This window comes from Sorex fumeus, unplaced genomic scaffold, assembly GCF_029834395.1.
Source record: "Sorex fumeus unplaced genomic scaffold, SorFum_2.1 ptg000122l, whole genome shotgun sequence".
Taxonomy (NCBI): Eukaryota; Metazoa; Chordata; class Mammalia; order Eulipotyphla; family Soricidae; genus Sorex; species Sorex fumeus.
In genome coordinates, this window is record NW_026606179.1 from 2680995 (window position 1) to 2693982 (window position 12988).

General features: G+C 62.0%; 1 protein-coding gene across 1 annotated transcript; it reads right to left on the minus strand.

Annotated features, from left to right (window-relative positions):
- FLII (FLII actin remodeling protein) lies at positions 1-12107 on the minus strand. Its single transcript, XM_056136899.1, has 30 exons — positions 12013-12107; positions 10563-10673; positions 10242-10313; positions 8674-8754; positions 8161-8246; positions 7906-8067; positions 7688-7791; positions 7206-7381; positions 6961-7118; positions 6378-6462; positions 5902-6049; positions 5680-5813; positions 5380-5592; positions 5088-5267; positions 3866-3948; positions 3681-3755; positions 3407-3490; positions 3129-3300; positions 2649-2753; positions 2372-2563; positions 2042-2230; positions 1801-1940; positions 1494-1728; positions 1263-1417; positions 1117-1177; positions 906-1034; positions 728-834; positions 537-642; positions 381-446; positions 1-304 (listed from the first exon to the last, which is right to left on the minus strand). The coding sequence occupies exons 1-30, from the start codon at positions 12073-12075 to the stop codon at positions 170-172; spliced, it is 3807 nt and encodes a 1268-aa protein (XP_055992874.1). The 5' UTR covers positions 12076-12107; the 3' UTR covers positions 1-169.
- Between the last annotated feature and the right edge of the window lie 881 nt (positions 12108-12988).

Sequence of the window (12988 nt, forward strand, 5' to 3'; positions counted from 1 at the left end):
ATTGAAAATAAAAGCATTTAATATCATAAAGGTTAACTACATCTGCTTTGTCCCTGGCAGGAAGGCCGGGGGTGGGGTGACACACGTTCACACGGAAGGGAGCTGTTTCCCAGGGCTGGGGAGTGTGGTGCTGGGGGTGAGGGTGGGGTACCGCCACTCCTCCTCAGCCTCAGGTCAGGGCCTTCCGGAAGGTGCTCCAGGCGTGGAAGCAGCGGGTGAAGGCGTGCTGCTCGTTGCCCTTGCGGACCAGGCGCAGACGGCGGGGCTTTTCGTGTTCTTTGGATCTCATGTGCTGGATGTAGACCTGGGGCGGTTGGGGATGAGCCTGGGCCCTCCCTGCATGCTCCCTGCTGCCCTCCCCTGCCCCTCTGTCCCCTCACCTGGCAGGCCTTCAGACTCAGTTTGATTTCCACCTGGCTTGTCTGGGTCCCCACCCACATGTACACCTGTGACGAGAGTGGGGCCGTGTTCTTGTGGGTGCCCTCACAGCTCTCACAGACAGGCAGCCCCTGGATGTGCAGGGCAGGAGGCCTCACCTCTTGGCCGTTGTCTAGCAGCATGATGTCATCATCTGCCAGGTCATCTTGGCAGAAGTCGGAGCATTTCTCTGTCACCGCGAAGTAGCCCTTCTCATTGGAACACCTGTGGGTCAAGGGTCAGAAAGAGGCCAGGCCCAAGTGGCAGTGCCAGGGGGAGCCAGGGGAGGAGGAGGAGGGCCCCCCCTCACCTGAAGAGCCGCGTATGCTTCATGTACTCGGCGTCGTCATCGTAAGGCTTCTGAGCCCCGATGCCCACCCAGAAGAAGTTCTCGGGCTCCTCTCCTTCGTTAATGACCTGCGGGGAGACGCTGTGCAGCCACAGGTCCTGCCAACTCCCGCCCACTGCCCGCAGCCCATCCTGCGTACCTGCTTGCTGTAGGAGGCGTCAAACATGGTGTTCAGGATGTCCTCTGCCAGCTTGGCCTCGTCGGGGTCCGAGGCCCGGCCCACCCACGCATACACGATGCCCTGGTTGTCCTCGCTCTCAAAGGGGACCTGGGCAGGTGCAGGGCAGCACATCAGTTCCAGCCCCCACCCGCTGCCCCCACCAGAGGCCCTCATCCAACCATGCCCTCACCTTGAGGATGAAGCAGAATTCAGAATTGAGGAAGCTGGAATCGGTGTTGATCTGGATGCACCTGGGGAGGAGGGGGTGTCAGCAAGGATTTGGGCCACTTGGGGACCCCACCCTCTCGCCCACCCAGCCCCCTCTCCACCAGGCACCGGGTGCAGAGGGCACTGCCGTTGGTGCGAATCTGGTAGAGGCTTGGCTGCAGGGTGCCCTGGGCTGCCTTCCTCTTGCCCCGATGGATGATGAACTTCCTCTTGAAATGGGACAGGAACTTGGGGTTCTCCTGCTGCTGCGTCATCCGCACCACCTAGGGGTGTGGAAGTGTCAGGGGTGGCGCCCTCAGGGCCACATATTCCCATCCCAGCATGGCGTGGCACACGCACCTCCAGTTTGCCTGGGAAGAGGCTCTCGAACTTCTTCTGCAGGCTGAAGGTGAAGGTGAGCCAGCCCATGTTGGAGGCCTCGCGGCCCTGCCAGAAGTACACAATGCACTGAAAATCCTCCTCGGGCTGTTTCTCCTCTGCCTCCGCAGCCTCTGCGTCCTTGCCCTCAGCCCTGGCCTTTTCCTCCTCCTCTTCCTTCTTCTCCTCCTCCTCATACTCCACGGGGACCCAGTACCTGCAGAGTCAGGGGCAGTGAGCGGAGCCGAGTCCCCCAGCACTGGGGGCGGGGCAGGAGGGGGCATGGCACCTGCAGAGGAAGACGTAGCAGTCCTGTGTGTAGAAGTGGCCGAACTCCTCCTCGGGCAGCCGCGCAAACTTCTTGCCCTCGAGCACAAAGCCCTCCATGCCGTCCAGGTCCTCGTTCCACTCCTCCATGAGTTGCTCGGCCTGCCAGAGCCCATGGCTGACAGTCAGCGGGCAGCCCTGCTCTGCACTCAGCCCCCACCCCACCCAGCACCCCCTGCACCCCCTGCCAGCTCCTCCCGCACCTCAGCCAGCGGCATGGGGGGCTGCCGAGGCACGAAGAGCGCTGTGAGGTCAGCCTTCATCTGATCCTTCTTGTCGGCATCACGCTTCACCTTTCCAGCAAGTCCCGAGCCCTGTAGCACAGCTTCCGCGTTTCGCGTGTAGTCCACGGTCAACACGTCATCCCAGTTTTTGAACTTGGCCTTGAACACCTAACAAAGGCATGCAAAGTGCTACAGTGCGGGACTGGGACCAGTGGAGCTCGGAAGTCCTGCAGATGCAGGAGGTGGGGTGGCGTGGGAACCCTGGAAGTACCAGACAGGCACAGCCACAGGCTGAGCTGCACCACACACCTGGGCCTCTGTGCCCTCGAGACTGCGGCTGACAGTGGCATGGCGCGGCCGGTGCAGCATCCCGCACAGCTCCTGGCCCAGCTTGAGGGCGGCAGCACGTACCAGGCGCGGGGACTTACGGCCAAGCCAGATGAACACATCAGACCAGCAGTCCAGGATATACACGCAGCGCGTGTCCAGCAGACTCTGCAGCTGCAGGGCCAGAGAGCAGAGGTCAAGGGGGGTATGGGCCACTGAGGAGGCATCCCAGCCACCACAGCCTCTGCCCCGGCCTCACCAGCCGCATCCCCGGCATCAGGTCCACCTTGGGCCGCAGCTTATGCTCCACAGAGAGCTTGTAGTTGATCTGGGGGAGCTCCAGGTAGCCCAGGCCGAGGCCCACCTGCAGAAGGAAGAGATGTGATGGGTGGGGTCTGGGGACTGAGCCCCAGCGCAGGAGTGTGGTCCCTGGCCTTCTGTGTGGACTCACCTCGATGGGGTGTCCCTTTCTTGACAGTAGAAAGGCTCAGACCCCCCTGCCCACCTATGTCCTTACTTTCTCTAATTTGTCCTTTTTCTGCTTGGACAGGAAAGGCCAAGTCCTCAGACCTGATGCCCAGGCCTTTCCCCTGCCTCTCCCCACTTCTGGCACCACGAGGCCCAGCCCACAGACCTTTGTTTAGGGTGTTAATCTCCAGCAGGTGGCGCCCTTTCCCCACTAACATCCACAGGGAATCCACAGCCACCAGCACCCCAGGCTTTACCAACAGAGGATCACCTTGTACAGCTTGGGCTGGGGTGGCCAGAAGTCGTCGGGCACGTGCTTCTTGATCTCGGCAGGTTCTCCGCCCAGCGCCTCCCAGAATTCTGGGGGCTCCTGGCCTTGCACCAGCAGTGTGATCTCTGCCTTCCCTTTCCGCTCATTCTTATTAATTTTCTCTGCAAAGAGCCTGAGGAAGTGGTGCAGAGCCCTGACTGAGGCCAGGACCCTCGGAGGGACTGACGCTCCCAACACAAAGCACCCGCAGCGTCCTGAGCAGGACAGCGATCTCATACCTGGCCTTGGTGGTGCTACTCAGCGTGGCCTGGAACCCTCGCCACACATAGATATCCAGACCTCGGTCCAGCAGGAAAACAAACCTGCAAGGAGACAGAGGTGCTGGGAAGGGCACGGATGGCGACCCCAGGCCCGACCCCACCCCATGGGCTGGACGCCCCCTTTCCCAGCTCCATGAAAGCTCAACCAGTTGCTCTGTTCTAGTGCCTAGACCTGCCCCAAGGGTGTGCGGAGTTGAGACTAGAGCACTCCATCGCGTGTCACGGGGCTCACCTGGGATCCAAGGAGGTCCCCTTGAGAGGCACAGGCTCCAGCTTGATGTTCTTCTTCCCGTATACACGGTACATCCTAGAGCCAAAGAGAGGGGTTTGGCATGGGCCCCCACCCACCCCTACCACCTCCCCTAGACCTTCCCAGCTGGTGTTCCCAGGTGTACTGTCATCCACTTGCACTCTCACCTGGTGACATAATGCGTGTCTTCCACAGTGTAAAAGCCGCTGGCGGTTCCACCCTCAATGTAGGAGATGTCGTTGTCAAACACCTGCATGGGGGTGTGGCCGTGGTCAGGAGCTGCCCTGATCCCGCCAACACCACTCAACAAGAGGGCACACCGTACACAGGCTCGGGCACTATAAGCCCATGTTAAAGACATGTGAAGGGTCCAAGAGATAGTACAGAGATGCATCGAACCCGGGTTTGACACCCAGCACCCACACTCAATTGCTGGGGTTGCCCTGGTCCCTGGGACTGTGCAGCACCACATCCTCAGGCCCAGCACTGAGCCACCAGCCTAACCGGTGGCGAGTCACTGGGAGTGACCCCAGGCCTCGGAACACGTGGGGCTGAGGATGCAGCTCCGGTAAGTGCAGGCACAGAGACATCCAACCCCTGTACCACCAACACACAGTAGGAAAACACGAGATCCATGGAGATAGTGTTTTGCTTGGGGGCTACACCCAGCAGTGACCAGGGGTTACTCTCCAGAATTGCCGGGGGGGACTGTGTGGTGGCAGGGATGAAACCCAGTCTAGACTTTCACCAACAAACCTGAGCACTGGAGCCCATGGCTGTGCAAGTCTGCAGGTATGCGGGGCAGCGCAGGGCACAGCACCATGGCCAGTAGGCTCAGGGAACCCTGAGTGAACCCCAGCGTGAGTGGCCACACCAAACCCAACAGTGGGCAGCTGCCGCAGCTCCCTCTCTGCGATGATCTTTGGGGGTGCGGGCGCCACAGTAGGTGCTCGGGATGGCGGTGCTCAGGGATTCGGAAGGACCGAGCAGGCAATGCAAGGCAAGCCCTATGCCCTGGTGACCTCTCTGGCCCTGCCCCAAACTTCTTGTTTTGCTCTGTAGCATCGCCAGGGATCACCAGCAATCTTGTTTGGGGTCCATGCCTGGCTCTGTTCAGGGGTCACTCCTGGAGGGGCTCGGTGGATCATATGGGACTGAACCCCAAAGAAACACCCTCTCCACCCTCTCCACTGTCCACTGTACTATCTTTGTGGTGCCTATTTCTGTTTTTGGGTTCTTTTGTCACCCTTACTTGTGAAGGCTGAACTCTGGGTCCTGTCCTTGGCCCTGCCTCCTTGGAGTCCAGCTGGCAGCCACTGCAGGTCCCAGGAACCCCTCTCCCTCCTGCCCTCCCTGCTGGCCCCCCCTGCCCCAGCCCCGCAGCAGCACCTGCAAGAACTCCTCACTCTCGTCTCCCATCTCCTCCCGCAAGGTGCGGCACTCAGCACCCAGGTAGTTGCGCAAGTTGACGGCGTGGATGGCTGAGCAAGCCTTCTTGTCGAGGGTGGCCTCCCCACCGATCCAGTAGTAGATCTCCCAGTTCAGAGCTCCGCTATCATCCAGGAAGGTCTACGGGACAGGCATGCTGCTGTGCCCATGTCCCGACCCCACAACTCACCCCACGGTCGCCGCCGGGCACAGGCCCCAAGCCCCGGGCTGGGTTCCACCGTCCCGCCCTCACCTTGAGCACGATGTAGCAGTCGGCTTCGTAAAACTTGCCGTGGAAAGCTTCCTCCACCAGCACCGGCACGAAATTCTCGATCTGCCAGATGGTCAGGCCGGGCAGCTGGCCCACGTCCTCCGTGAAGAACTCCGAGTAGTCGAGCCGCGGCTTCTCTAGGCCCTGGTCCCAGCGCCGTGCTTTGCCCCCTGGGGCCCGGGCGTCAGTGCTCTCCTGCGGTCACAGTCCACATGTGGACACACGGTATGACCCTCCTCGGGGCCCCTGCCCTTCTCTGCGTCCGGACCCTCGCCCGCTTACCTCCTGCTGTTTGTTCTTCTCCTGGGCCACGTCCGACATGCCCTTCAGCACCTGTTTGGCCTGGTCGTCCTGGGCCGAGTCCTTGCGCCTCCGCAGGCGCATTTTCCGCGCCAGGGGGTCCTTGGGACCACTGCCTGGTGGGCGAGGAGGCAAACAGCTGAGCGTGGGCGAAGGCTACACAGAGTGGACTGGGAACTCGAAGCCCAAGAGCAGCCCCCTTACCCGCTGCTGCAGCGGCCACAGTGGCAGGTGAGGCCCCTGCCAGCCGCAGCTGGTTCTGCAGCGAGAAGTCGATGTTGTACCACTCGGTGGCATGGTCGGCGGGCTTGGGCGGCATGACCAAGTTTGGGTTCTCCCTCACGTCCAGGATCTGCCCATAGGGTGAGCAGAACCGTTGATGAGGACGGAGCCCCCAATCCCGGTCCCGCACCGCCCACACACAGCCTGGGGTAAAGGGGGCCAGGCAGGGGCCAGGATCTAGCCTCACGCTAGACACAGCACTGGCAGCCTGGCCTGGGGCTTCAGAGATGAGGCGGGGCAGGAGGCTTCCCTAGGAGTGTGACCCTCCTCCCGGAGGGTCCCATCGCTACAGGACGGCTCTGCGGGGCTCCCCCGCCCCAACCCGTCCCAGTCACACCCCCTTGCTTGCCCGTTCCTGACAGTCTGGGGTCCATCCCTGCCACGGACTCAACCCCTACCTGAATCTCAGTCAGGAAGTGGATAGCCTCGGGGAGTGTCACCAGGCGGTTCTTGTTCAGAACAAGTTTCCTCAGCTTTGTGCACCTGTGAGGACAGAGTGGGACCTCAGGGAGGTGACGTGAGGGGAAAGAAGCTTCTGGTCCTGGGGCAGGGAGGTAGGCAGGGCCGGAGAGACTGAGGGAGAAGTCAGGGGGTTATTAACATGAGGAAGACAGCCGCCTCAGTCTCTCTAGAAAATTCTCTGTGACTTATAGGGCAGCATTTTTCACAGCATTTTTCTTGTGGAATTATGGGCCCCCGAGGATGAACACTTAGGGACAGAAGAGAAAAACACTATGCCCTGAGATTTGGCCCTCTGCCTGAAGGTTCTTCAGTGTGGGGCTGGCAGGCACGGTGCCTCCTCAAGGTGCTGAACCAGCTGGCACTGCCCCTCCCCATCAGCGGCCTTCCCAAACAGCGTCAGGGAAGCCCATGTGGACGGTCCACGGCACTGGGTCCACGCATCCATTTCCAGTGCCACCTAAAGACCACAAGAAGGATCGTGGCCACAGTACCTGAGCGGAGCCCTCTGCCCCCCCACACCTGCAGAGGCTCTCAGGGATGAGCTCCAGGTTGTTGTTGGCGGCCATGAACTCCTCCAGGCTGGCCAGCTTGCCGATGCCCGAGGGCAGTCCGTCGAAGTCCAGCTTGTTGGAGTTCAGGTACAGCTTCTTCAGCTTGGCTAGCTTGCAAATGGCTGACTGGGGAGGACAGAGAGGCGGAGAGTCAGGGGCCCAGCCCCCACAGTGGGAGGACCCCCCCCCCAACCCTGCCGGGGCCTGGCGCACAGGCAAGGAGGTGAGCTGGTTGCGGGACAGGTTCAAGGTCTCCAAGTGCACCCACTGGTCGATGCACAGCGACAGCTCCGTGATCTGGTTGCTGCTAAGGTTGAGGCGACGCAGGCTGGGGAGGGTGTACAGGCACTCAGGCACCCTTGTCAGGTCATTGCATGACAGGTCCACGTCTGGGGGACAGAGTGGGCACATTAGTGGGGGCAGTGAGTCCTGTGGGAACCACAGCCCTGACACCTCCAACCTCCGTGGACAGGTGAGAGAACGGACCAACTCTGAGCCTCCTTCCTTGGCCAAAGTTGCCGCTTCCTCTCATGCAGGCAGAGTAGCCAGGCTGCATTACTGGTCACCCCAACCCCAATGAACCCTAACATCACCACCTCCTCCCCATGTGGGTGTGGGTAGGAAAGCAGGGTCAGTCCCCCGCTGTAGGCAAGTGAGGACCTGGGTGGGGGCTGGGGGGCCTGGGGGACACGCACCGGCCAGGTTGCTCAGGCCCTCCAGACTGGTGGGCAGGTTGCTCTGTGTGCGCTGGGTGTTCCGCAGGTGCAGGGTCTGCAAGGCCAGCAGCGCCGGGAGCTGCCTGCAGGGAGCAGAGGTCTCAGACGGGACAGGCCTCAGCGACACTGAGTGCAGGAGACGGGAAGGGGGAGAGGGATGGCCCACCCAGCAGTGGGCGGCCCCCAGGGGTGCTCACCGGAGCTGAGCGTGCAGCAAGGGGTTCCCATTGAGCACCAGCGTCTGCAGGTGGACGAGGCGGCGCATTTGTGGGGGCAGGCTCTCGAGCTGGTTCTCGCTGAGGTCCAGGTACAGCAAGTCGGTGAGGTTGATGAACAGCTGGTTGGGGATGGTGTCGATGCTGCAGGGGGCGGCACGGCCTGGTCAGAGCTGGGAGCCCGGAGCCAGAACCCGCCCCGGCCCGCCCGAGCCCAGCCCCCAGCTCAGCAGGCACCTGTTGTGACTGAGGTTCAGCACCAGCATGTTCTTGGCGTTCTCCAGCTCCCGCGGGCACTCAGTCAGCTGGTTGTAGCTCAGATCCTAGTCAGGAGAGCCAAGAACCGGGGGAGGGGGTCAGGCCTCAGCCAGGCTCTGGGACCAGAGGGAGCAGATGGGGGGGTTTCAAAGCCCAACCCAGGGGCTGCAGCGATAGCACAGCGGGAAGGGTGGTTGCTTTGCACGTGGCCGACCCAGGTTCGATTCCCAGCACCCCATATGGTCCCCCGAGCACCGCCAGGAGTGATTCCTGAGTGCATGAGCCAGGAGTAGCCCCTGTGCATCACCGGGTGTGAACCCCCCCCAAAAAAATTCAAAGCCCAACCCAGTCAGGATCTGACTCTACCTGGGACACTGCTCATGTGATGATCTGTCTGTGAAATGGGCTAACAACAGTTCCAATGGGCAGTGTCATAGAAAGGGTCTAAATTACATGCTGGTGTACGGGGCAGGTGGATGGGTAATCACTGACCAGAACCGAGAGGTCATCTAGCTTGAAGATGTCATCCGGGACTCCAGAATTCTTCAGGCTGTTGGCTCGGGCAACAATAGCCTAGGGATAAACCAGGAAAATCCATGATTTGCAACTTCTACTCCCAGGAAGAGGCACAAATCGGAGAAGAATTACACCTCAGAAGGAGGCCATTGGAGGCCCAGCTGAACATTCTCTCACCGTGTCCTTTGTTCATAGTACCTGCATCTGGCAGCCATTTCTATGCTGGTGATGAACTATTCGTACCTCAAAGCCCACTCAAATGTGCCCAGAGTTCAGCACAGAGTCTTCAGAGAACACTCCCACCCCCTGCCTTTTAAAACTTGTTTCTGATGGGAACTGGAGATAGTACATTAAGTAAGGTGCTCGCCATGTACATGAACAATCCAGGTTTCATTCCTGGCATTTCATATAGTCCTTGGAGCAGTGCCAGGTGTGGTTCCTAAGTGTAGAGCCAGAAGTGACCCCTGAGCATTGCCAGGTATGACCCCCAGGCCAAAATTAAACAAACAGGTTTTGGGATTATGCCTGGGTTGGTACTCGAGGATCATTTCCAGCAATGCTCGGAGGACCACAGTGCCAGGGTTTCTGCACACACAGCCTGCTGTCCCACCCCCTCAGGCATCTCTCTGGCCCCTCGGGGAACCTTTTTCATCAAAGAATTCCTAAAGCCAACTCCAACAGGGCAAGATCAGGTTTTGCCTCTGAGTCAGGGTTTCTAGGATGGAGGGAGTGGGCTGCATCGAAGAGCATCTAAGCATGGACGAGGACGTCCGCTCTCAAGCCCTGAGTGCTGCAGGAGGAGAGGCAGCCACGGGCGGGCCAGCCCATGGCCTCTCCTCCAGTCCCCGCGCCACTGTTCTGGCTTAGCCTCAACAGTGAGGGCACTCAGGAGCCCACCCAGAGAGGGGCGACATGCCCAAGGTCACACCACCAGGCAGTGGCAGGGCCCAGATGTGCACTCAGCCAGCAAGTCCAGACGGAGCCGGTGCCCTTAACATCACAGAATGTGATGCAGGACCCGCCCTCAGCATGGGGACCAACCAGAGGATGTCAGAGGCTTAAGGAGAACAGAAGAGCAAGACAAATAGTCTGCTCAGCCCCAGCCTAGCTCAGCCACTGCTTGGGCTTTAGGTCAGGACCCTCAGGTGTGACCTGGTAGAAATCAGGATGTCAGGAAAAGAACACCTGGATGCTGTGGAGCAGACGGCCAGGTTCACCGGGGTGCATTCATTTCCGCAGTTGCTACCATCCCACATGGGTGCAGCTGGGGCCAGAGTGGTAGTGCAGAGGGTAGGGCACTTGCCTGATACACAGCCAATCCCATATGGCTCCCTGAACACACTAGGAGAACTCCCGAGCACAGAGTCAGAGGTAATTCTGAGCACCCCAGGTTGTGGCCCCAAACAAACAGTCTACACAGCTCAAAATGGGTGCTGCTGCTCTTACCATGCTTTGAACCCTCCCCCAAGCCTGGGACCCTGGTGGTCCCCCCCCCCCCCGGCCCCTGCTGGGCACCCTCCTCAGCCCCACAGCACAGCACTCACCCGCAGAGACGGCAGGCTGGACAGCTCACCGTGGAGCGTGGTCAGGTGGTTGTGGCTCACAGACAAGTGCTCCTATACCAAAACAGGAGAGAAGAGACCAGGATGGGTGTGGCATGCCACGACTCTGCACTGTCTAGGAGGCCCCGCTGTTCCCTCATCGGTATTCACTTCCCAGACCTGACCTCCTTCCCCTTGCATACCTCCCTGGACGGGGTGTTCACTCCCAACCAGTCAGCTCTGCTCAGGGCTGTCACTGCCTCTCTCTAGTACCTGTGTCAGGCAGGCGTTGCCCACCGGGCCCAGCCCACCCAAGTTCCTTACCAGCTTCTGGAGGGCACCCAGCTCCTCTGGCAGGTAGCAGAGGCCAGTGCGATTCAGCTTCAGCCATCGGAGACTTGTCATGGCCTTGACATTCTCAGGGAAGTAGCCACCCTGTGGGGGATGGTTAGGCAGAGGAGATCTCCTGCTCTAAAACCCTGTCACTGCCGATGGGAGCTTCGGGGGCCACAGAGAGCCCGCTCACCAGCTCTGTCGCTGCCTCATCTCCTCACACAGGAAACAGGGCGGGGACAGCCTTTCACCACCAGGGAAGGTGAGGAGTAGAACGGGGGCACTGCAGGTCGGAGGCCTGTCCCTCCTGCTGGAGTCCAGCCCTGAAGGGGGCTGACACACTGCCTGGTTCCAAGGTACTGCCGGCAACCGTGTGGTCAGCTCGGCTGAGAGGGCCTGTGCTGGCATCAAGGCCCTGCCCCAGCAAGGTAGGGGTGGTGGGGGGAGAATCCTCTGACCCCTCACCCGGCCCACGGGCTGACAAGCAGCCAAGAGGCCATTTGTGGTCAAGTCCAACCCCCATGCCACGCTTCGGCCCGGCCAGCCCGGTCACTGCCTCAATCATTCCACCTCCAGCCACCTCCGGTCACTCCCGGCGCTCGCCTTCCGGCCACCGGCTGATGGCCCCTTCCCCAGTGGCCAGTCTGGCCCCAAGAAGGTCCGGGTGAGGATGGTGGAGCAGGGAGGAAGGGGGTGTGGCTGTCGCAAGCGGACTTTGCGGGGCGGCGCATCTGCACCAACAGCCGGCCAGCGCCCTGCAGGTTTCCACCACTGACCTCGGCCACAGCCCAGAGCGTCCCCCCACTCGCCCCCAGCCCCGGCCTGCCGCCCTCGCCCGGCAGCGCAGTGTTTCCCCAGCACCGGCTCCCTTCCTGGTCCCGCGCGTGAACGCTGGTTCCTGGTTCTCTTGGGGCCACCTCACCCAGCCGGGCTGGGCCCCGCGTCCAGTCCCTGCGTCCGCCCAGCGGCTGCGCGGAAAATCGCCGCGGCGGGCCTCGGCTGACTGCGCTGCCCGCGACGAGCAGCTCGGCCTCCCAAGGGCCACCCCGTGCTGAAACCCGGGGTCCCGATAAGAAAAGCGCTGCGCGGAGGGGAAGTGACTCGCCCGAGACCACACGGGGGCGGGGTGGCGGCCGGCCCCGCCGCCGTGAGTCAGGCGGGGCGGGCGGCCGGGCGGCCGGGCCGGGCCGGGCCGGGCAGGGCGCCGCGGCTCCCCGCGCTCGCCGGACAGCAGGCGGGCCCGGAGCCCCGCGCGCAGCCCGCGGCTCGAGCCCGGCGTCCGCGGCGGGGCCCGCTCTGGCCGGGCGGGGAGGGGAGCGGGGCCGGGCACAGCCCCACCCCGCCCGGGCCCGGGGGCGGCGTGCCGGGCAGGAAGCGCAGCCCGCGCGCCCGGCCGCAGAGTCTGGCTGGGGCAGGCGCCGCCCGCCGCCCGGCCACTCACCTTAAAGTCGTTCCCGCTGAGGTCCACGCCGCGCACGAACGGCAGCACCCCGGTGGCCTCCATGGCGCCGCTGTCGCTGCCGGCCGGGAAGCCTGGGCGGGGCCGGCGCGGGCCCCGCCCCCCAGCCCGCCCCGCCCCGCGGCCGGCCGCCGGCCCGCGCCCCCTGCAGGACTATCCCGCCGCTGGGACGGGCTCGGGGTTCCGGGCGCCCCTTCTTGTCCGCGTAGGCGGCTGCACACGACCTTGCGGACGAGTCTCTGGCCCCAGGTGGAAGGCGTGCCAGGGTGCCCCAGCCCCTGGAGCTGGCCCTCAACTCCGGAACGCAAGGGGCTCAGGGTTCTGTGATCCTAGAACTCTGCAAGCCCCACACCTGCCCCTGGCAGATTGGCGTCTCAGAATCTGTCTCTTCAGGTTGTCGCCAGAAACAAATGAGCAGCCGCATGTGCAAGCTTGCGGCACACAACAGGTGCTTAAAAAACAGCACCTCACCATTAGTTTGGTCCCCTTCGCCAGCAAATAAGAGACGCCCGATGAACAAAAGGCAAAGGCGTCATACGCACAAAGCATCCTTGGCAGGGATAGCGAGGCGTGTGGTGTCCTCATTCCACGAGAGAGAAAACTGAGCACCGAGTGAACTACCACCCGCACAAGGTCAAACGGGGCAGAGGGCAAGGAGCAAGATTCAGTGTCCAGTGGGCTACCAGAAACTCTCCCAGGGTGGACCAAAAGGCAGACCTACAGGTCTTTTGCGTCTGGTTCCTGCTGCCTGCCAAACGCCCGAACTGATCGTGGGCCCAGGAAATATGCTTCGCGTTACAAACGCACGCACGTCTCAGTGAGGTCTGGGAGCCCTGCATACAGGAGCCTGCAGGGGAGAACCGGGTCAGAACGGAGCTCGGTGCCTTTAAACCTGGAGAGCGTCATGGAGCCCCACCCCCAGAGAAACGCAGAGGCCGCCGGGGGCGTGGCCGTCCTG